The sequence below is a fragment of the Alexandromys fortis genome, unplaced genomic scaffold, assembly GCF_014885135.2.
Source record: "Alexandromys fortis isolate MF-2015 unplaced genomic scaffold, M_Fortis_MF-2015_v1.1 scaffold_151, whole genome shotgun sequence".
Classification (NCBI taxonomy): Eukaryota; Metazoa; Chordata; class Mammalia; order Rodentia; family Cricetidae; genus Alexandromys; species Alexandromys fortis.
In genome coordinates, this window is record NW_026068043.1 from 1,699,303 (window position 1) to 1,723,890 (window position 24,588).

Consider the following 24,588-nt stretch of genomic DNA (forward strand, 5'->3'; position numbering starts at 1 on the left):
CATGTATGCCCACACGTCCGAGGAGGGCTCCAGATCTCAGTACAGATGGTTGTGAGCCACCATGTGGTTGCTGGGAATTGAACTCAGGACTTCTGGAAGAGCAGCCAGTGCTCTTAACCTCTGAGCCACCTCTCCAGCCCGCTACAGGTATTTGTAAACCACTCAATGTCTATGATGGCATCCAAACTCTGCTCTCTAGAGCAGGAAGCACACTTAATTGTCAAGTCATCTCTGAAGTTCCCAGATACAGCTTTATTACTGTTGACTGTGAGTCACATTTTCCAAACATTCTACTCTGAATTCCAATGTATCTGATCAGATAGATTGTGTAGGTCATATATTCTATTACTCTCAGGAAGCCTATCATTTTTTAGTATGTGTGTTTGTGTGTTTATGTGCACATGTATGTAGGTGCATATCTGTGTGCATGTATGTGAAGGCCAGAAATCAACCTTTGATGTCATTCTACAGGTGCTAGCCATCTGTGTGTGAAGGTTTCTTTCTTTTAGCGTGCTTTTGTTTTGAGACAGGGTCCTTCATTGGCTCAACATTTAGGGTAGGCTGGGGGTCAGCCATTTCTACCTCCCTGGGGCTACAAGAGCATGGCCCTGCCCTTGGCTTTTCATGTGGATTCTAAAGACAAGTGAGACCGTCATTCTTGCAAGACAAACGCTTTACTGGCAATATTCACATATCCACCGAGTCCACTCTTCTCGCTGGGATTGTACTCTACTCAAATAAAACCCAGGAAGGCACCTCGGGATTCCCCCAAACAAATTACTAGATAATATTTCAGGCTGTTGTCTGGTGGAGCCAGCACAGCTTCAAGCTATCTGGCATCTGCTGTTCATCTGTCCTCTGGTTGGTGAGGCAAATGCTTCAAACTGGATCAATGGTTCGGGAGGTGACAAAAAGCCTCAGCTTTCCTACCTGGCAGATACTTTTCATCAAAGGAATGAGAAGCTGTCCAAGTGAGGGTCAGACCTGTAATGCAGGAATATGTTGGACACTTCTTGAGTGCGCGGCAAGGAAGAATGAAAGCTGATTTCTCTTCAAAAAAAAAAAGCATTAATTTTTTTGTTGTTGTTTTGTCCTTTGAGGAGAAGAAGCTGTTCGGGCCTTTGATTTGTTTTGATAGTGAAGCTATGCATAAAATAATGTGCAAAACTAGTGCTTCATAAACAGATCACCGCAGCGCCCGGTTCACCAAGTGCGAGGTGTGTTGAATTATCTAAACGGCAGGTGTATTCCCTGTAGAGCTAAACCAAGTAGAGGAGGAGCGTTTTCACCATGGCCTCTGTGTCAGTGTGTGTTGTGTGTGTGTTTAACATTCATTCCGCAAACATTTATTATAGCTGCTTGTTCTGTGGAGAATATTATGCAAGTGTTGGAGCTTGAGAGAAAGAAGAGAATCAGAGGTCTGCTCTCCTGGGCTCATTTTCCTACCTGTCAGTGGAAGAACTCTGCAGACAAGCCCTTGTGTTGCTAGACACATCCTGCCTGTGTGCATGTGTTTGTCTGTGTTCCTTTCTGTGCTCCTCTGTGCACATTCTTGTTGACATGCTTATATGGTCATCTCGAAAGCCGCCCTTCCAACCTGTTCTAATTTCATTTCTGTGACTGTGACAAAATACCTTGACCAAAAACAACCCTGGAAAAGAAAGTGATGTTCGAGTGTCTAATTCCAGAACACAATCTATCACTGAGGGGAGTCGGGGTAAGACAGGAACCTGACAGCAGGCCAGCTTGCTATTTCACACAGCCACACCTCTGACCAGGGAACTTACTTCTCTAAAAGGCATATCAGAAACCATGGGTGATGATGCTTGCTGGCCTGCTAACAGGTTCATGTCTGACTAGCTTTTGTTGTATATCTGAAAACAAAATGCCTAGGGAATGGTATCACCCACAGTGGGATGGGTCCTCCTACATCAGTTAACAGCCACTACAATTCCCCATAGACATATTCATAGGGCAAACGGATCAAGACAATTCCTCAATTGAGACACTCTTCTCATGTGATTCTGCATTGTGGCAAACTCCCAGTTAAAGAAAACAATTCGATCAAGGAAAAACAGTGAGCCCTAGGGATTTGCCTGTCTCTGCTTCCCCAACGAGTTTCCCCCTCATTCAGTGTTTCGTGTAGACTTGGATACGCCATGTTGCTGTCTAGTTCTGGATGCTTCTACAGGATCTTACTAGAAGGGGATGATGGCTCTAGATGATGAGGTAGCCAAGGAGACTATATGATAGATAGGTCAGGGGCTTGGGGCATGGCCAGTGGATAAGAGCACTCGCAGCACCAGCATGGGGAGTCAGATTTCCATCATCATAGTCATAGTCACGCAAAAGCATGACACCAGCATTGAATGGAGGAGAGACAAGACACTCGCTGGGGTTTGCTGAAAGACAGATTGGCTCCAGCTTCAGAGAGACCCCATAGCAAGGGAGTCTATCAGAGAGCTACAGAGCAGGACACTCAATGTGCTCCTCCAGCCTCCTTATATGTGAACTCAGGGATGTATTTTTATACATATGTGAGAGATATACCACATATAAATACTCATCAAATTTAATTAATTAATACAAATGAAGATAAGGTATCTTCAGCAGAACAAAGATACCCCATGCTCCCTAAGCAGTGACGATGAGCAGTAGACACACATGCATTCATTTTTTTTCTTTGCTCATGCATGTAGATGGGACGGGATGAGCTATTCCTCTCTTCACTTCCCCACAACGGTGCACTGTAATCAGGAATTGTGAGTTTAAATAAACTTATTCTCCCCCTAAATTGCTCTGTGTCGGGGTATGTTATTACAGCAATAGAAATGAAATAAAACACATAGCATGGATCGTGGAAGCAACGGGTGCTGCTCCCACAGAGGGCACCTGGGGAGTGGAGGACTAGAGCGATGAGTGACTCTCCTTGGAGGCAGACTTCTTCATGAAAGAAGTCTCTACAGGCACGTCTTAATCCACTGAACTTGGTGGTGCAGATGAAGCAACATTTGCAAGAAGACAAAGGAGCAGAAAGGCATGCCGAAGCTAGACCACGTATGGTAGACCAGGCCCGGGAAGCTCTGCTTTCAGGAAGACTTTGTGCCCTGTTAGTCTCATTATTACCGACATAAGCATGAATGAAGGAAGAGCTCTCTGGCTACACCCACTCTTGGGGAGCGATGGGTTTTGGTTGCTGGGAAAGAGAGAGTCTGAAGTCATCTGTTCAGTGATGTAGCCATTGATAAGTTGCCCTTGCTGTGGTAAACAACCACACGGCTGTGCTCCTATAAGTAATCCTAATTACACTTGGTGGGTAATAAAGTTAAAAGACATGAAATTAGGAAGGGGTTTATTGGAAAAAAGAAGGATTCAAGAGAAAGAGAGAGCAAGAGGGGGAAATGAGAGACAGATATCAAAAAGCTATATAACCATACGTGGAAATGTCAAAAAAAAATGTGCAATACTTTTTAAACCCCTGCTGACCTTTTCCACCTCTACCACATTTGGGTCCATTTCTTCCCTCTGGGATGTGGAAGTGTATTCTTTCCTTAAAAATTGTTCCTGGTTCTACGTTAAACATAAATCAAGTGTAAAGTTGTGTGTGTGTGTGTATGTGTGTGTGTGTAATTTCTCCACAGGAAAAACATCACACAGTCGCTTGTTAGTATGAGGAGTTGTCACCAGACACTATTTTCTCCTTCTGATTAATCCAAGTCACAGGAGTGTGGCCTAGTATTTATTCCTCCCTCTAAGTATTCGTTTATTTTCACTTTTCCTTTTCTCTGTCTGCAGTAGATATTGTGTTGACTCCAGTGCCTGTGACCTTTAGCTTTTCTTATTCTACCTTAATGCAAAATTACACTTTTGCTCCTGAGAAGAGATGGGGCACATGGGTCTTAGTAGAGTACCAGTCAAGGCTTCTGCTTCCTCATATAACCAGCACTGTGTGGGACGCTTTCACAGCCAATGGGATTCCTGTGGAAAACCTGTTAGCAGGCATAGACTTCCTTGTATCTGTATCATTGTTTGGTAGCTTTAACTGAGTGATCAACACAACCTAGAATCACCTGGGAAGGAAGTCTCAATGAGAGATTGTAAACATTTGGTTGAGCTATGGACAGGCTTGTAGGGGATTATTTTAAGTCAACAAATGCTGGAAGACCCAGCCCACTGTGGGCAGCCTCATTCCCTAGGCATGGAGCCTGAACTGTTGTCAAGGAATGATTGAGCTGACTACAAGCAAGTAAGTAGTTGTAATATGATGAGCTGCTCAAGTTCCTGCCGTGACTTCTGTGCTATAATGGACTGTAACTAGGAAGTGTGAGCTAAAATAAACTCTTTTATTTTAAATAATATCATAAGTTGCTTTTGTCAAAGCATTTTAACACAACAGAAACTAAGACAGCTTCCATCATGTAGGATGTCCCCCTTGCCTACTAGCCTGCAAAAACAAATTCCAACAATTTGCTAATGATCCTTAGCAAAAACATCCTACATATTTTTATTTGATCAAGTAAACATATTCTCAGAGAAACAAATGCTCATTTCTTATTTATTCTTACAAACATTTATCTCTCTCTAGATTGTGGGTTAATTGATTTGAGACCTCAGGTTTTTTACTGAGCTGAGGTTATAATTTAGGTAGTAGAGCCTTGCCTTCTAAATCCAGCATGGTCTAAAGCAGGCATAGTGGCGCACATGTTCAGAACCCCAGCACTTGGAAAGTGAAGGCGTGAGTATACAGAGTTCTGGGTTTCAAGGTCACCTTTGGCCATATAATCAGTTTGGGGCTAGTCTGGAGTATATGAAACTCTGTTTGCATGAGAGCGGTGGAAGAGACGAGAAGAGAAGAGAAGAGAAGAGAAGAGAAGAGAAGAGAAGAGAAGAGAAGAGAAGAGAAGAGAAGGAAAGAAGGAAGGATGAAATGAAGGGGAAAAGGAAAAGAAAGAAAAGGCAATGTATGTCCTATTTTCTACATTATTCTTTTCTGTGGTCAGGGTGATGGTTTCTTCTGCTCTCTGATCTATGAGTTTTGTCTTCGGTCTATTTGGATCGATGACTTCTTATCATTGCTCCTCGCCTGTATCCAGGGATCTGACTTGAAACAAGGGATTCTGTGTTGCCACACTTCCCTTCCGCCAAAACTTCCCCTGGAATTTCTACCTTCCTCCCTCCAGTAGCTGCCCTCCCCTTGCTGGCAGAGCTCTGCAGAATGTTACATGCTGTGAATATATCCCAGACTACTGAGGCAGAAAAGTAATGTACTAGCAGATTCCTCTGAGCATCTGAAATCAGCTTTGAAAATGTCAAACAGCCCTTTGATGCCCCGCTGCTCCTGTGTGCAACATCCTCATTTTCCTCTGAGGGAGTCTCAGGATGGGAATTGGTCTTGCTTTCATTCAGGTAAGTCAGCGAGGCATTTATTAAAAACCTACTGTGTATCTATGGTGGATGTGTGTGTGTGCTGGTATCTGCAGGTGTACTTGTGGGGGCAGATAGTTCATTGTATAATACTGGGTCATTTTGGTAAGCACAATCTAGAGAGAGATGAATATCCAATGTCCTCAAGAACAAATGTAGTGCTTAATATTCAACTGTGTGTGTGTATGTAGTGTGCATGCATGTGTATGAGATTTCATTATATAATACTTAGTCAGTTTGATAAGGGCTGAATCCCTGAGCTGGGAAACAAGTTAGACTGAAAACTACAAAGCAAATACCATAAAGACACAGCTTACCTTTCTTGTAAGATCCAAAGGAAGCCATGTTTGTTGTTTCTTTGTATGTATGCATGTTTATGTACATAGGTGCATATGTGTGGGTAGACATACATGAATCTCTGTGTATATGTGTGTGTGTGTGCATTCATACACATGAACACTAGAGAATAACCTCAGATTTCATCCCTCAGCATCTGCCCATCTTGTTTTCTTGAGACAGGGTCTCTCACTGAGACCTAGGACTTGCTATTTTCTCTAGGCTGGCTGGCCAGTGAACTATGGGGTTCTCTCTGTCTTCTCTTTCCCAGTCCTGAGATTAGAAACACACACACACTGCCGTGCCTGGCTATTTGTGGGGGAAGGATCTGAGGAGTAAGCTTGGGTTCTTATGCTTTCACAGCAAGTATTTTATCTGCTGCGTTATCTTCCTAAACTGTAGGGCAATTTCAAGCTATGTGAAGAAGGCTTATGAAACATGACTCTGTCCTAATAAAAAGAACAGAAAGTAACTCAGACCTACATATTTGTGGATTTGAGTGCCCATAAACAGCAGGTGTCAAAAAAAGCTCCTTGGTGCTAGAGAAATGCTCAACAGTTAAGAGCATTTGCACAGGCTCTGAGTCTAGTTCCCAGAACTCACAACAGGCAGCTTACAACCACCCAATGTTCCAACTCCAAGGGATCTGGCTCCCTCTTCTGGCCTCTGCAGGTATCTACATTCATGTGCACATGCACACAGTCACATGCACATGTATACACACATACATAATTAAAAATAAAGCAATCTTTTTAAGAAAGTTACTAACATTGTCAAGTTTATAAAGACCTTTTCTTAGTCCTATGTATCCAACATAGTCAGTCCTACATATCCAACAGTGGTAGATTACATTTCCTCATTGTTTCTGATAAATCCCCTGACCTCTTAATGATCTTATTACACAGCATTTGGCATCTCTACTAGCTGATCATATGTCAGCTTGACACAGGCTAGAGTCATCAGAGAGGATGGAGCCTCAGTTGGGGAAATGCCTCCATAAGATCTATTTGTAAGGCATTTTCTCAATTAGCGATCAATGTGGGAGGGCCCAGCGCAGAGTGGGTGGTTCCGTCCCTGGACTGCTGGTCTTGGGTTCTATAAGAAAGCAGGCTGAGCAAGCCAGGGGAAGCGAGCCAGTAAGCAACACTCCTCCATGGCCTCTGCAATAGCTCCAACCTCCAGCTTCCTTTCCTACTTGAGTTCCTGTCCTGACTTCCTTCAGTGATGAACAGCAATGTGGAAATACAAACCAAGTAAATCCTTTCCTCCCCAACTTGCTTTTTGCTCACAGCATTTCATCACAGCAATAGAAACCCTAACTAAAACAACATCAGTACTACAACTGGTTTTGATGCTTAATTCTTTTACTTTCTCCCAAGAGCAGAACCCAGCAGCTGTACTTCTCAATGGTGAACTCCATATGCTCTTTTCTGCCATGGTCTTCTTCCTCCCTTCATGCGTGTTCCAACACACTAGAAATGAGAGCTGGGGACATTGCTTGGTGGTTAAGAACACTTGCGGATCTTTAAGACGACCTCTTTTGGGTTGTCAGCCCAACATGACAGCTCGCAACTCTGTAGTTTTCACTTCTAAGGGATTCAATGCCACCTTCTGGTCTCCGCAGATGTCAGGTACATATATGTTACATATTCACATATGCAGACAAGCATTCATGCACAAGCTTCTAGTATGAGGAGCATGAAATTGTTAAGGCTGAAATTGTGGGTATTGATAACGCAACAAAAGGACACAGCGGTTAGCAAAAAAAGAGGAAAAACTCTCAGGAGAACTGGGCTTGTGAATTCCTAGTCTGTTAGAAGAAGGTAATGCTATTCAAGGAAAGAGGAGTGACATGGTCGTTCTCTGGTGGGTGATGGATTTGGAGCTATTCCAATATGGATTCGAATGAAGGCACCATTCTTTGCCAGCTTGATGACTCGAGAAAATGACTGAGCACCTATCTCTTAGTATCCAAGGATTGGGGGCAGAGGGATTTCACGATAAACAAAGCATAAAGTATATGGGGCACTTTCAAGCCCACCAAGCAAGCATACTCAGTAAGTTCAAACAGGTCTCACAATTCTAAGATATTACAAGTGAATCTTTGGCCACGATGTACAACCCAGTTCTCAACACAGTTGCAGAAACAAGAGCTATAACATTAGATTTCTATGCTGGTCAGTGATTCATATAGATCTTGGGCTGCACTGAGATGTGGCCAAGATGGAGCCTTTCAATAATCCTCTGTCCTAGACGGGAAGATGGCTCAGTGGGTAGAGTATTTGATGTATGAACACAAAGTCCTGAGTTTGGTCCCCAGGATGCACACGAAAAAGCACTGGGGGAACAAAGATAGGCAGATCTCTACTGTTCACCTAACCTACCTGGTGAGTACAGGACCAATGAGAGAACCAGTCTCAAAGGCGACAAGCAGAACCTGAGGGATGACACCTGAAGTTGACTCCTGACTTATACACACACGTGCACACACTGACACATATATACATGCCCTTCTTTATCTGGTCCATATTCCACTGATGGTGTGGAAATAATGACAGTCAATGATGTCCTGGGAGCTCTTTTTGTAGCAGCCACCAATCTTACTACTTGCATATTTGTTACTGTCATGTCGTACAACTTGTCAATTGTGTTTCTACTGTTCCAACCTGTGCCATAGTCAGTGGAGTCTACCCATGCATTCAACCCTTTCCAAATACTCTGTCAAGCATTGTTGAATGGTGGTGGGCAAGTTTTCCATCAAGCAGTCAATGCAGCAACTGGAGCAGGCAGTGATATTAGTGTCTTACTGTGTTGGTGTAGACATTTCTGCTTCCTCAAAGGGTTCCTTTAAGCCAGCTCCTGGAGGCCTGACTGTCCTGATCACACCAGTGTAACAAATCATCTGAACAAGTTTTCGCAAATATGACATATAATACGTAAGGTTCCATTTTAAGCATAGAACAGTCTAAGGCAAGGGGTGAAAACTACTTTATTGTGATGTTAACCTGGATAAGTAGCAGATAGCTGTAAGCAAGCATGTTTTGTCTAATTAAAAGCATGATAACATAAAATACAGTGTTGGGGAGTTGGAAAGAGAGCTGTCAAGGAGGAGCACGCGTCTATCACTTGAAATACTGCTTCAGTTCTCTGCGGTCACTGGGTCCACCTCCTCATCTCACGAACACAGGCTTGACGTGACAAGCATTCTTCATTGCTCTGCTTCCTTTCCTTTCATTCCCTCTGTCTGTGGGATTTCTTCTGATTTTGAGGATATGGTGACTTGCCAGTGAGTCTGAGGGATCTGTCTATCTCTCCCTCCCCAGCTCTGGGGTTATCCATGAATGTCACCATGTTCACTTTGTCATAAACAGGTTCTGAAGGATTAAACCCAGGCTCTCACATTTCCAAGAAAAGCACTTTACCAACTGAGCTGCTCTTACTTTGTCTTGTTTCGAGACCACATCTCAATATATAATCCTGGATAGCCTGGAGTACATACAAACCAGGCTGTCCTCAAACTCACAGTAATCCTTCTGCTTCTGCTTTCTCAGTACCAAGATTACAGGACTATGCCATCCTGCCAACCCTGAGCACCTATTTCACATGAGTAGTAATGAGAAATATTTGTTGGATATATGTTACTCTTATGAAGCATCCATGAAGGCCCAGGTTATTAGATTTGTTTAGTATTTAAAATAACCAACATCTTAGTAGCAATTAGCAGTTGCAGGCCACAAACGCTGATGTGCACATGTCAGAAGATACCTCACCACTGTGCACTGGTGGCTTTCCCACTATTTTGCATGCACTTTAGGAGTTGGCTTGGCACCAATCTGTCAGCAGAAAGCAAGAATTAAGGGTGCGTTCTCTGCTCTTGGATATCTTTAGCTCTGTTATAAAGCAGTTTCCTCTGAGTTGATGTCCTTTCTGCAGAGAGCTCCTTAGTAATGGGAAATACAACTCAAGAGATTCAGGAAGCCCCCAAAACGTACCAGATGTATTAGATCATTCCACCCCCAAACTTCTATAAACAGTCAGGACCTTTGAAAAACACTGATATTCTGAAAGAAAATGGATCCCATAAGCTCATAGGGAGTGGCACTATTGGGAGGTGTGGCTTTGTTGGGGTAGGTATGACCTTGTTGGAGGAAGTGTGTTACTGTGGGGGCCAGTTTTGAGGTTTCCTGTGCTCAAGATACCACCCAGTGTCTCAGTCTACTTCCTGTTGCCTGCATATCAAGATGTAGTAGTACCAAGCCTGCCTGCATGCTACCATGCACCCCACCATGACGAGAGACTAATTGTCTGAATGTAAACGAGCCACCACCTCAATTACATGTTTTCCTTTATAAGAGTTGATGTGGTGTGGTCATGGCGTGTTGTCACAAAAATAGAAACCCCGACTAAGGCAGACACATTCAAAACAAGCTGCCTAGACGACAGAGACAACTGAACCACCTGGGATAGACCTTTCTTCAATCTGTCAAGCTTCCTGGAAGTCATGCACTGAGTTGCACTGAGCCCCAGTGATGCAGCTTTCCTAAGCACTCACAGAGCCTGAAGGGGGGGGGGGCTTTTGGTGATCCAGCTGTGACTGAATCATTGTGATCCTGTAACTAACCCCACACCACACTCCTCTAAGTAACCCAAATAATCTCGTTGGTTTGTCAAGTTGGACTTTGTTGACAGCTTTACTTTGGTCTGCCATTGGTTCCCTGTCTGTGGTGAGTAGAGGTCTGTTCACGTCTCCATGGGAATAATGTCACTTGGCAAGCAACTACTATTCATGAGCGGCAGTGCACAGCAGTCAGTAATACATGAACTTTCTGCCTCGTGTTTGCAACAAAGCAATTCTCACCCAAAGAGAAACCAGGCTCAAATGTTTATCTGCCTAAACCATACACAGCTGTATACAATGACAAACTCATTGGAGAATATGTAATCTGTTGACTTAAGGAAAGCATCATAATGTATGTAGCGCGTGCCCAAGGGAGGGAGCAAATTGTTGGCTGGAGAATTTTGTTTTTAATTAAACAGGTAATGTATGCTTGCGTGTCGTCCTCTAAAGGAAAATGTATTCACCACAGAGGCATGAATCCTATTAGGCCCTCCCGTACATAAACGGGATGGATGATTAGCACTGATTGCTCTACTATTAGAGACCTGTGCGTGGAGTGGCTTGATTGTAGCCTGCCTGGATCCTGTAAGAACTCCCATATGCTTTGCCCTGAATGGTGGGGGACTCAGCAGGGCTGCTGTCTGCCTGGAAACTCAATTGTGGGTTTGCATACTTGTGGGTGGGGTGTGAATGCTTTCTTCATGTAGAGTAAGGAAGGAGAAAACAGGAAGAAGCTGGTGTGATGGAGGCTCCCAAAGCCTCTGGCCTTCTATAGCGTTGAGGTCCAAGCCCATGCAAGAAGGTGCCTGCCCATCCCATTGACTGCTACCATCTCAGTGAAATCAGCCTGCTGTGAATGAAGAGACATTTCCTACTGAACTCTATGATCCCAACCACAATGGTCTTGGTTCTTGTCTTCTCCCTCCCTCCCTCCTTCCTTCTTTCCTCCTCGCTTCTCCTCTTACTTCTCCTTCCCTTCCTTTCTCCCTTCTTCCATCTCCCCTTCTTTCTTCCTTCCCTCTTTTCTTCTTTTCCTCCCTCTACCTTCTGTGGTTGTGTGTGACTTTGTTCCCCCCCCCCCGGTGTGTGTGTGTCTGTCTGTCTGTCGGTTTTCTCTCATTTCTGAGTTCATAGCAGAATATTCAGGCAAAGGTTGTCACTGGTTAATTCACCAAACTCAAGCACACACCTGACCCCTCCTTTCTTCCTCAATTGCTAATTCAGGGCCCTGTCTCCAGCATGCAGGCAGTATTTGCTCCCCTTCCCTATAACTCAGACCTGCAGGCTTTATACCCAAACATCAACTCCCCTCTACCTCTCCTCCAGGTTTCCCATTACCCACCCAGCTCATCCCTGCCTACACCTCCTCCTCTGAACTTGCCAGAACATATTTCCCAAATCACTAGAAACATCATTTTCACACAAACAGATAATGGATGCCTGTCAGAGGCATATGAAACTTCTGATGGAAGAAATGAGCAGAATGACATCTCTGAGCTGACAGACTTAAAGGAGCTCAAATTTTTATAATCTATGGGGAAACAAAGGCATCAAGAGAGAGAACCTGCTGTCCAGTGATGCTGGAAAATCTTGTGAGTCATTTTCTTTGCTAAGCAATACAAACAAACAAAGCAAAGACAAAAGTAAGAAGGATAGGAAAGGCAGCACAGCTTACTACGCTTGCACAGATTGTTCTTAAACTGATAGGACCATGAAATGTCAATTACAAAAGACCAAGACGGCCTTCTTGCTAATGACAGTCAAAGGTCATACATGCTATCATTTTTTATCGCTTATTTGTAAGTTCTGTATGTTTTGTTTTCTTTTGTATGAGTGTCTTGTGTTTGTGTATTTTGTGTTGTTGTTGTTTTGCTTGCTCGGTGGTGCTTTTTTAGTTTTTGTTTGTCTGATCGTTTATTTTGAGGAAAGAGAGTGGTTCTCACTGTCCTGGCTGGCCTGGAACTCGCAGAGATCAATCTGTCTCCACTTTCCAGGTGTTGAGCTTAAAGGTGTACACCACTACTCTGGGCCCCTGCATGTTTTGTTGAACAACACTCTACTGTGTTCTTTTGTTTTACATGCCACCTTGGCTCAGCTATCCTATCACTATCAAGTCTTGGGTTTGCTGTGATTTTCAGTTGTAATTAAAACCATAGTCACTAGACTTTAAACCCAGGACATGGTGTCAGATAATCCAGAAGGGATTAAGTCAATTGATTTTTCCTAAAAGCTGGTCTGAGACTTACATGGGGGCAGGGGAGAAAGAGAGAGAGAGGGAAAGAGAGAGAGAGAGGAGAGAGAGGAGAGAGAGAGACAGAGAGAGAGAGAGAGAGAGAGAGAGAGAGAGAGAGAGAGAGAGAGAGAGAGCATGTGAGCAAACATGTCTCATTCTAATGGCATGTCCTGAGAACTTTAGACTTCACCAGCCACCAGTCAGGTAAGTCTGGCCTTCCTAACACAGAGATCAAAACATTACTCTCTATATATATCCCCTCTATTGGTTCCACTTCTTTAGCCAAACTATATATAATGACCTCTTCTTTCCCTTTTTGTGACAGGAGCCTATTTTTCTGGGGATGAACTCCCAGCTTCACAAGGCAGAGCCAAACGTCTCCCAAGAACTAGATGATCTTTCCAGGTTAGTGATAATTTCTGCTGTTATAGCTGCCCAAATGTACCAACATAGGCATAATTGAAGGGATGAACAACAGGTACCCTATTGCTTCAGGTGGAGGCAATTCTTTTATAGAGGCAAGATTCTTAAATGTCATTAAATTCTGGTGGTCTCTTACCACCTAGCAAACATCCTCTGGTTCCAAGTGTCAGATGATAGTTCAACTGGTCAGAAGGAAAAGAAGGCTCTGAGCCCTATCACTTTCTGACTGCTCCAAGTTTGGTAAGTTCAATAGTCCTGTAAGTTTGGTTGACTTTCTGACTCTCAGGAGCCCTCTCTCTTCCCTCAAATAAGTGTTCCCATTTGGAGGGACAGCTACAGCTTCATGTCCCACTGTGTTGGTTGAGAGTCCCTCACCCCTGGTGTCCAACCGAGCATGTTTTTCTCCGAGTTAGATGCCAAGCTCATCACCCTTCATTCCCACCACAATTAACCAGTTACTTTGAGAAATGTTCCATTTACTCTCCCATCTTGCTCGTTGGCAGTAAACCCTCATTGATCCCTGTCATAGCCAGACTGAGTTCAGTCATTTTTCTCTATGGCAAAGGACTTGAATTAAGGTTTCCTGTTTATTTTTAGCCACATATTTCATAAAGACTATCCTGCAAGAATAGTAACATATACCCTCCCCTCTTCCCATGTCTCTACTAGACCAGGAATGTAACTCTCTCTAACTGTGATAAGAGTATAAGGCACATTCTTCAAAGATGGCAGCCCCAGGAAGGTAGTGACTCACTCTGGGTGATCTTTGCTGTATTATGAGAATGATCCACTTCTGTCCATACCTTTGAGTTGTCCCTGTCTGACTTACACAATGAGCTCAACATCCTCACTTTAATTGTCTGCTGACATTGATTCTCAGGAAATTTACTCGCATAAAAGTCTCTTGCAAGGCATCAATAGCAAAGCGAACACTTTGTTCATGTTGTGGCAGTACTTGGACCTGTCCCAGAAACAACTCAAATAGGCTCTTTGATCATATCTTACTAGTCAAGACTCATTCTGTATTCTGAGTATCATTCTTCTCAAGAATCTTGATCCTTCATGGATTCCCTACTGTTAAACTCTACCTACATTTTTTTTTTCTGGTGCGAACCACAGCTCCATCAGGTTGCATTCAAAATCACATCTTCGTGGCTTGGAGTCCTTACTTTTCACATATTCTGTGACCAAATACCTGACAGGAGCAAGGAAAAGGGGTTTATTTTTGGCTTCTGGTTTCAAAGAGACTTCAGTCTATCATGACAGAAAGGCAAGGTGGCAGGAACATGAGGCAGATGCCTGTTCACATTCTGGAAGACAAGAAGCAGAAAAAGCAGATGGTAACTATCCCTAGTGACCTTCTTCCACCATCTAGGCCCATTTTCCAAAGGCTCCATAGTCTTCAGAGTAGTCCCTTCGTTTCAGGATTGAGCATTCGGGACTTGAACTTGTAGGAGATATTTCAGATTTAGACCATAAACTTTAGACCAAAGGTATGAAGGCTAAGAAATCTTGAAGGAATTCCAAGCACCAAAGGAGAAGCTTGAGGAAGGTATTGTCTTTAAAAGTGAGATTGGAAAACTTTGTAAAACCATTTGACAGATTTCTGTTAAATCTGTTAGCTGAATCACCAAGTTAACTGAATCTCCAAGGGGTTAACATTCCTGAAAAGCATGGAAGTCACCAAAGGACAACTTAGAGGTAAAATATTTAGAAACAAGGAGAATTTCCATCAAAGTGATTCAATAGAAAAAGGTGCTTATAGCCAAGCCTGATAACATGAGATTTTTTTTGGGGGGGGGGGATCTAGACAGGGTTTCTCTGTAGTTTTTGGTGCCTGTCCTGGAACTAGCTCTTGTAGACCAGGCTGGCCTTGAACTCACAGAGATCCGCCTGCCTCTGCCTCCCGAGTGCTGGAATTAAAGGTGTGCGCCACCACCACCTGGCCTGATGACATGAGTTTTATCCCTGGCTCCCACATAGCAGGAAAGAACTGTCTGCTGTTGTCCTTTAACCTTCCATAGACAAACCTCCATAGCATGCCTCCCCTAACTAAGTAATCTATAAATAAATAAATCACAGTAGTAGAAATTGAGAAAGCTGAGAGATCCTGTACACGATGGTTAGAAATCAACAAGAATAAATGTATGCCAAATACCTCAACTGTCCTGGTGTTGTAGACTCAGTCCCTAATATCTCAGTGTAAGTTTAGACTTGGTTGGGGATGGGGGGGTCATCTAACATGGTAATTCAAGAGTCTTTCTGTCACTCTCCACCACCTCTGAGGATATCTTAGATAATGACAATGACACTCAAGACCCTAGCAATGCTAAGAGAAGGCCACGAGGACCGCACACCTGATAGAGACCATCTCTAGACTAGGCAGAAGGTCGTACAGGAACCAGGATTTAAGCTGAAACCCATACGTACCACCAGGGACATCCGTTCCTCTCACTTACCAGATAGAGCTCCAGGGGCTGGGCCGGTGTGATCAGGAGCTGTGCACACCCATGCCAGGCACTCGGGGGTCCCCTCGAGTGCATGTCTTCCTGGAGCTGCAATGAACGGCTATGAGAAACACAATCGTGGCTGTGCAGCCTGCTCGCTGACAAAGGCAGCTCGAGGAAGGAAGCAAAGCAGGTGGGCCTGTCCAACCCACTTAGCCCAGGTGGGACACATACCAGGCATGTCAAGGTTTCTTAATTAATCGTTCCTACTGCCTTCTGCAAACTAAAGCTGTAATTTCCCAAGACAATCCAAGGTGACACAGGACCCTCTTCTAAAGGCATTAATTAGGAACATCTCATTCCCTGTGGCAGGGGTGGAGCGGATCCTTTTGACTGCAGTGTATGTTTATTTAGAGCTATTACCACATAATATTTACAAGATACTTAACATGCATTAATTACCCTGTAAGAAACTCTATGGCTCTGATAGCGTTGCTCTGTCAGGACCATAAAAATGCGCCCTCCTTTCCACACATAGACACTTTTCTTTTTAATCACCTTGGGAGGAAAAAGAAGGGGGAAAAATTAAAATTAATTGCATGCCCATTAAACGCTTCTCTTTAATAGAAAATGCGCAACTGATGTAAAAAAGCGCAAGCCAGGAAATTCGGTGAATCGGGAGCGGATAGCACCCACTTCTAGACACACTCTGCTGTTTTTATGAGCATGTTTTACAATCCATTCATTATGCTGCCCGTCCTCCTGAAAGCTGCTTATTATATTGCTCATACAAAGAAACATGTGAATGGCTGTGCAGTAAGCCGTGAACATCAAGACAAAACTGAACATTTCGGATGCTATTTGAATCTGTCTCCCTTAGATCACCGCCTTAAGAGTTCTCGGGCGAGCTTCTTCCCTTTTAACGCCCACTCAAAGCCCCAGATAATGGAGGAAGAGTTTGTGTAGAGGCTCGCAATTCAAGATGGTTTCTGCTACATTCTAAGTTCTTTTTTTTTTTTTGTGATGTGTGAGTTTGTGTGCATGTGTGTATATGGTATGTGCACATGTTCACACATGCTCATATGGAGGCACACACACCCATGTGTGCACACAGAAGGATGCTACCTTGTCCTCTTCACTTGAGACAGGGTTTCTCACTGAACCTAGAGCCAGGCTGGCAGCCTGAAATTCCCATAGAGCCTCTTATTATTCCTCACAATCCCCCCCACAAATACACACACACACACACACACACACACACACACACACACAGTGCTACGGTTACAGGACATGTGTGAGCATGCCCAGTTATTATGTGGGTGTTGTGGATTCAAGTTCTCACCCACTCAGGCATCTTCCAAGATCAATGTTCTAAATTCTTATATTCCAACAAAGTTAATATGTTGAAGCCTCTTCTGTTTTTCTTTCTTTTTTTTTTTTAACTTTGTTTTCGAGACAGGGTTTCTCTGTAGCTTTGGAGCCTGTTCTGGTACTAGCTCTTGTCGATTGACCAGGCTGGCCTTGAACTCACAGAAATCTGCCTGCCTCTGCCTCCCAAGTACTGGGATTAAAGGTGTGCGCCACCACCACTCAGCTGAAGCCTCTTCTGTAATGGAGTTGTTTGAAGGAATAGGGTCTTGTTTGGACGTGGTACTGCATACATTTAATTCCAGAACTCAAGAGGCAGAAGCAGGAGGATCCATGCATTCATGACAGCCAAAGCTACATAGTTTTCAGTTAGAGAGAATAGCCATATAACACATAATGTCCTCATAACAGAGCCGCGAGAGACCCCATTTTCCACTCCAATCAAATGAGGATAACAGTCAAAGCAAATGCCATCTAATAGGAATGGGGCCCGACTAAACAGCAAATTTAGTGCCTCCGCTGTAGACTTCTTGATTTCAGAATAGTGAGTAACAAGATGGTTTGTTGTAGCATCTACAATGTACTAAGACAGTTGTTATTCAAGAAATAGTCAGCTGGCATCTTCCTTCTTCCAGAGGCAGTGTTTTCTTTAGAAGCAAGATGGTGGAATAAGAAAATCAAAGTGGTGCAGATGGATCCTTGTCACAGCTTCTCTTTGCACAATTCTCCCTCAGTAGAAGTCATCATATGTGACCGAGGGCTCACATCTCGCCCGCCCAGGCTGCCTTTCAATGGTGAAAACACACTCATTCACTGAGCAGTTGGATTTCACTTTCAGAAAAAATATTTATTTAGAAAAGATTTCTCTCTATGAATTTCACCCACTTGCTCTAACATTTGACTTCTGGGTCTAGAGATAGTAGAGACATAGTCCTTCTTTTATATTAACAGTTTTTTTTAAAAAAAAATTAGTCTCTAGTGCCTAGAAAAGTTAAACCTTTTGGGGATATGAAGTATGTCTTTAACTTGCACCAAGGTCATGTGCCAGGGCCATGTACCTGGCATCCCAGCTCATTTGATATTTATCTATGGATAAACAGGAAGCCCCCATTTCCAAGGCCAAGAAAGGTCTTATCTTGGCAGGTCTATCTATGTCTTTCTAAGGAGCCCCTTCAACCTACCACTAATATCTGTATCCATTTAAGGCTAAAAGGAGTTTTGGGTCTCATTCCTCTTCCTAGAGACAGTCATCATCTTGGAGCAGGTCCCAGTACATTTGTGCATTTCCTAATTATAGTTTTCAGTTTTATGATAAATGCAGGGAGCCTCTTCTACAGAGCTTACAACTTGTGACAAGCAGGCAATAAAAGTATGAAATGAACATCTTATTCTAAGAGGGGGATTATAGTGGAGAGGAGTAGTTGACACAAATACATGTTGGAAGTGATCCAGACAAGAGGAAAATTGAATACATTTCCTAGGTAATGCCCAAACATTGCATGTGCTATGCTGCTGAAAACTGTGAGAATTATGTATTGAATTGTCTCTCACTTGCACAAAGAAATACCATAGTGTAATACTGGCATCTCTTTGAGCTGCATTTCCTGGAGCATGAAATTCATCCAGCAAACATACTTTGACATCTACTTTTCTTTTTTCCAGATGCTATACTAGTCACTGAGGCCTGAAGAGCTAATGACACTGCCCTAAAAGTATTAAAGAGGGACAAAAGTATCAAACAATGATTGTAATGTGTTATCATCTTCAACCAAGAGACTCATGATTGTGCCAGGAACTAAGAGAAGGGAGAAAAGCTAACTCAACCTGGGAACATTGAGGAAAGCATCACACAGTAATGATAATGGAGCTGGGTATAAAAAGGCAAGTAAGATTTCCTAGAGTAAAAGTGTTAGAAAAAGACTTTCAATGTGGACACAATTAGCTAAGGCTGGTGGAGTCCAAGAACAGAACATTAGTAAGAGTTCATTGTGACTGAAGTGTAGAGACATGACATACATACAGAGTGACTCTGTAAGCTGAGGCTTTTGTCATCTCAGAAAGTGCTTTTAAGGTGATGGTTCTATACATCGCTGTGAGATGGATAAGGAAAAACAAGAAATAAATAGGCTGTAGAGGGTTGGGGAGATGGCTCAACAGGTAAAGGTGCTTGCCTTCAAGTCTGAAAACCCGAGTTCAGTCTCTGTGACTCACAGGGTAGAAGGAAAGAACTAACTCTCAAAGTCAACCAGTGACCTCCATATGTGTGAAGACACATACACATACTGGCTGCCTAGACTCCCAAAATAATCACATAGAAACTGTATTAATTAAATCACTGCTTGGCCCACTTAGCTCTAGCTTCTTATTGGCTAACTCTTACATCTTAATTTAGCCCATTTCCATTAATCTATAATATATATATATATGTGTGTGTGTATATATATATACATATACATACACACACACATATGTGTGTGTGCGTGTGTGTGTGTGTATGTGTGTGGCTTACCCAGTAAAGTTCCTGCGTCTATCTCCGGAGGGGCTACATGGCTTCTCTCTTACTCCACCTTCTTTCTCCCAACATTCAATTTAGTTTTCCCCACCTACCTCTGTTCAGCCTGCTATAGGCTCAAGCCAGCTTTCTTTATTCATTAATGGTAATCACAGCAAACAGAGGGGACTCCCACATCACTCATTGTGGGTGCTGGGAACTGAACCCCAGTCCTCTGGAAGAGCAGTGTGCTCACTTAACCATTGATTCATCTCTCTAGCCCTGGCAACCTGTCTTTTGAACAAGACCTCAAAGTGAGTTATTGATGCCTGCTAACCTTTAAGAGTCACAAGAACCTGTTAGCAAGACCCAGATTCAAATCACTGAAGAGTCCCTGGAAGTGAAATGGGACTCCTGTCTTTGATAATGGATTGATAGTGTAATTTTTAAAAATTAAACAATACTTTAGTCATACATAAAAAGCAGGAGTCTAACCTGTCCAATAATCATCTCTAAGTTTGGAGGTCTTTATTGTCCATAAAAGAGGGAAGATTGACAAGAGGGAGCAAGATTGGCTGTCCAATTGTCAGGCACCATTAAAACAACACTCATGAAATGGCAGAGCTGTCTGACAGGAATCATTTTTTTCAGCTTTTGACAAGATAATGGCTCTAATGAAGCCTTGCGTTTTTATATTTGTGCATTTCTTTGAAATATTCATTTATTGATAAATAATATTGTTCTATAAGGCTCCAAAGCTGGATATGAAGAAATCATGCCTATTAAAACAATAAACCGGAACCAAATATTCAGAAGATATGTCATCTCTTTCACAGAAGGAAGCTAGAAGTTTGCGCCCATGCTAGTCACTAACTTTTAGATGCTAGAGGTATGGGAATTGGGGTGGGAATGTTCCAGTGGAAGAGGTATCAGTGCCAGAAATGAGGCACTGGGCAAGAATACTGACTGTCAATCACACTCAGTACATCTGAGCTCAGCTAATAAATACTAAGATAATCATAATTGTTTGACATGAACTTTGTCACAACCTTTTAAAAATGAGACTCTCTCTCTGTGTGTGTGTGTGTGTGTGTGTGTGTGTACATGCCTACAGAGGCTGGAGTTAGAGGTGGTAGTGAGCTTTCTTGTGAGTGCTGGGACTCTAACCCATGCCTTCTGGAAGAGCAGCAAGCTCTCTTAATTGTCAAGCCATTACTCCACTCAAGGATCCAGGATCTATATGAAGAAGATGCAGCGGTACTGCAAGATCCAAAGGGGATGGGTGATGCCAAGAAAACAGTGTCTTCCATACCCAACAGGACTGAAACACATATGAACTCACAGAGATTGTGGCAGCCTGCAGAAGATCTGCTCAGATTCAAGCCTAACAGAAGCCCAGCACCAAGAAGGGCAGGTGGGAGCCAAGTCCACCTCTAACCAAGAAACACTTTGCAATTGATAGCTGCTGGAAGAGGGAAGTCATTTTCCTCTAGTGGAGTGGCTCTGGGTCTATCTGCCATACCCTAGGACAGGCTTCATGCTCAGGATTGACTGGCCAACACAAATGGACTCCAATGTGCATGTATGCGCAGAGTGTGTTTGTGTGTGTGTGTGTGTGTGCACATTGTGTTATTTTTATGGTTTGGTGATTTGGGGCTCTTTTGTCTTTTGAGAGAAAGCATGGAGTTGGGTGGGTCGGAAGATGGATAGGCTCTGGGAGGACATGAAAGAGGAGGAAGAATATGATCAAAACATAACATGTCAAATAATTAAAAGTTAAAATGAAATAATATGGGAAAATTGAGATTATGCCTGTTGCTTTATTTACATGCAGCTGACCACACAATGTTCTCCCTATTTGTATGTACTCTGTCCAGATGTCCCTGTGTGCAAACACCAGCTAGACCAAATAACTTTAAACAATTCTTACTTTTCATATTGTTATTTTCTTTCAAATACATATTATTTAATTGTCATGCTCTATATCCATGTGTGTTGTGTTAGGTATGTGATTGTGTACACTTGTGTGTTCATGTGTGTAAACTGTGTATGTGGGGGGGGCGGATACATGCACTTGAGTATCCATGCGTGTGGAGGTCACAGGAAACCCACAATGATAGTTCTCCAGACACGACCCACTGGTCTGGCACTCACCAAGTAGACTAGGTTGCGCATCCCTGAGCCACAGGGGTCGGCCTGTCGTCATCTCTAGAGCACTGGATTACAAGTGAACACATACCACCATGGCTGGCTTCTTTACAAGTGTTTTAGGGATCAAACACAAGGGTCTAAATTGCTGCTTCTCTGAAATGATTCTGTTTGGGTGAACTCGGATGAAATGAGGCAAAAGCAAGCTCGCAGAGAAGCAACCCCTGGTGGAGGCAGAACTGCTGATGGGAGCATCTGAGCCGGAAGAATCTTCTGAAACCATGGAATCAGCCTTCTGTCCAGTTTCCAGGGGCCCCACCCCCAGACAGGAAGACATAACCATGCTCCTGGTCTAAATTCTGGAACACAGCACATTACACCTTTCTGTCGGTCTTTGAGGCCAAACTCAGCCTGATGGAACAGTTTTAAACTTCTTCAAGAGCAGAGCTGATAGACACTACAGTACCCAGAATCCAAGTTCAAGGCTATGCTAGATTTTCATGGTATACCAAACCATCAAGGACACACTTTAAAGCTCCCTAAGAAGACAGGCTGTCTGGCTCAGTGGCTAAAAGTACTTGCTCAAAGCAATGGCAACCTGAGTCGGGACAGTTTGCATAATAGAAGGAGAGAGCCAGTTTCCTCAGTTTGTCTTTGATTTTCACCCCCCAATACACACATACAAAATTAATAATTTTTTTTTACGATTTTTAAGTTTTTAATAGTCAAACACAGAGCTCCTTTACTGCCAAGCCAGGGGGCAGGGACTGTTTCAGCTTCTTGGCTTTCTCCTTGTCTGTGATGACCAGGGTGTAAAGGTACCTGCTGCAGCGAACCTTGAACTTCACATTATCCTTGTTCTTCTTGATCTTGACAGATTTAGCATCCTTCCGCCGGGCCGTGAGCAGGAAGTCCTTGATTTCCTCAATTTTCCGAGGCATGGCGACGGGCGCTCGGCGCTGGAGACCGTACAGCGGCCAGAACCGAAGGGAACGGAAAAAGAGCCAAAATTAATAAATATTTAAATTAAAATAAAGATAGAAAGCAAGATGAAAACCAGCGTTCACTTCTGATTATTATTATTGTTGTTGCTGCTGCTGTTGTTGTTGTTTTTTGTTTTACTTCAGGGTCTTACTAATTAGCTCTGCTGTGCTGGAGCTCACTCTGTAGACCAGGCTGGCCAGACAGCCTCCAGAGTGCTGAGATTGAAGGCGTGTGCCACTATGCCTGGCTTGTTTCACTTCTGCTTCTTGCCTATGGGTACAAAGCCACCAGCTGCCTCACATTCCTGTCATCATGACTTCGGTGCCATAATGGACTGTGCCCTTGAGTGAGAGACAAAATAAGTTCTCCTTCCCTAAGCATGATACTTGTCGAACATTTGGTCATAGTGATGAGGAAAGTAGCTGATTCGCAATGACAATAACTCTCCTTTCATGGGACCTTAAATACCGTGAAGTTATGGTACTTTACATCTGACATGTCATTTAAATCCACATTCAAAAATGAGACTATACCAAATATATGCTCATGTGTGTATATATGCACAAATATTTATATATGCATGTGTAGAAAAATATCATGATGAAAACCATTATTTTGTGTAATTGATATAGCATAATAAAGAAAAATAAATCTGTGTGTGTGTGTGTGTGTGTGTGTGTGCATTCTGTTGTTTTGGTTTCTCTAGAAAACCCTCACTAATACAGTAAAACATTTTGCGCAAGATCATATTTCAAACACATCCAGTGAGGTTCTTGACATCTCAGTAGTGTTTGTCAAAGATCTGTCATGTTTTCCGAGGGAATAAGAAAAGCAGCCTCAGAAATTCCTAGAGAAGAAAAATTCTGAGTGAGGCAGAGTATCACAAGAGTCACGATAGTAAGAGATGACCTAGGAACAAGTATTAAGTGACGTATCCTGTTGACAGATTTGCAACAAGATCCTGGCTCTGGAAATTCAGACAGAGTAGGTTTGTTATTAATCCCAATACATTAATTAAAGAGATGACGGTGGCAGAAATACAGAGGAAGGAGATTTCTAGCATTAGCTTTCAACTGGACAGAGCCTAAAAGCATCCAAAAACAAGAGTCTCAATTGAGTAACCTTCTTTGTAGTGGGCATGTCTTTGAGGAATCATTTCAACTGGTAATTGGTGTAAGAGAGCCCAGCCCACTGTGGGCAGCACCATCCCTGGGTAAGTAGTCTTTGCCTGTATAAGAAATTTAGAGCAAGGCAGAGAGTAAGCCAGCAGGCAGTATGCCCCCATGGTTTCTGCTTCAGGATCCTTCCTTGAGTTCTTGGCCCGGTGATGGAGTGTGACCTGGAAGTAAAAGCCAAATAAACCCTTTCTACCCAAGTTGCTTTTGTTCAGAGTGTTATATCACCGTGATAAAAAGGGAAAAGTAGAACAGCTCAAGCGACTACACTGAGGAGTGCAGATAAAGGGATCCGGTGCTGCCCCTCCCACCTTCAGGATGCTGACATGAGACCCACACTCAGAAGAAGAATCAGGGCAGGAGGTATGCACAATTAAGCATTCTTTCCTTGTTGTGGATGTATGAGAGTGCATGTTTGTGTGTGCATGTGTGTGCATGGAAGCCAGAGGTCGACTTTAAGTGTCTTTTTCAGTTGCTTTGCTGTCTTGAATTTTCAAACAGGGTCTCTTGCTAAACTTGAAATTTTCTTTGAACTGTTAGAAGACTGGCTGTACAGCCAGCTTTGGGGATTCATATCTCTCTGTCTCTCTCTTTCTCTCTGTCTCTGTCTCTCTCTCCCTGTCTCTCACCATCCATCCTCCCATTTTAGGCACTCACTGCCACGCTTAGATTTTTACCTGGCTGATAGATATACAAACTCAGGTTTTTGTGCTTCCCCAGCAAACATGCTACCAACTGAGACATCTCCCCAACCATAGGTAAGCATTCGCAGTCCTGGTGTGGTCTGGTTAATCATTGTGTCAGTTTTGGTTCTGAGAGATAGTCTAAAGAAGTTCATATTGCTTGAATGTCCCAGTTTTCTTTCTATTGCTATAATAAAAACACTCTTCCAACAAACGGCTTAAGTGAGGAAAGGGTTTATTTGGCATCCATGTCGCAGT

General features: G+C 43.1%; 1 protein-coding gene and 1 pseudogene across 1 annotated transcript; both read right to left on the bottom strand.

The window, feature by feature from the left end:
• The window catches only part of LOC126516023 (eukaryotic translation initiation factor 3 subunit D-like), a 53,552-nt pseudogene extending 37,975 nt beyond the window's left edge, over positions 1 to 15,577 (bottom strand).
• A 6,636-nt stretch (positions 15,578 to 22,213) lies between these two features.
• LOC126516024 (60S ribosomal protein L38-like) lies at positions 22,214 to 22,491 on the bottom strand. The gene has a single exon (XM_050166152.1). The coding sequence runs from the start codon at positions 22,427 to 22,429 to the stop codon at positions 22,214 to 22,216; it is 216 nt and encodes a 71-aa protein (XP_050022109.1). The 5' UTR covers positions 22,430 to 22,491.
• Between the last annotated feature and the right edge of the window lie 2,097 nt (positions 22,492 to 24,588).

Coding starts and splice junctions, on each gene's coding strand:
- LOC126516024 (XM_050166152.1), bottom strand. CDS start 22,429: ATGCCTCGGAAAATTGAGGAAATCAAGGACTTCCTGCTCACGGCCCGG.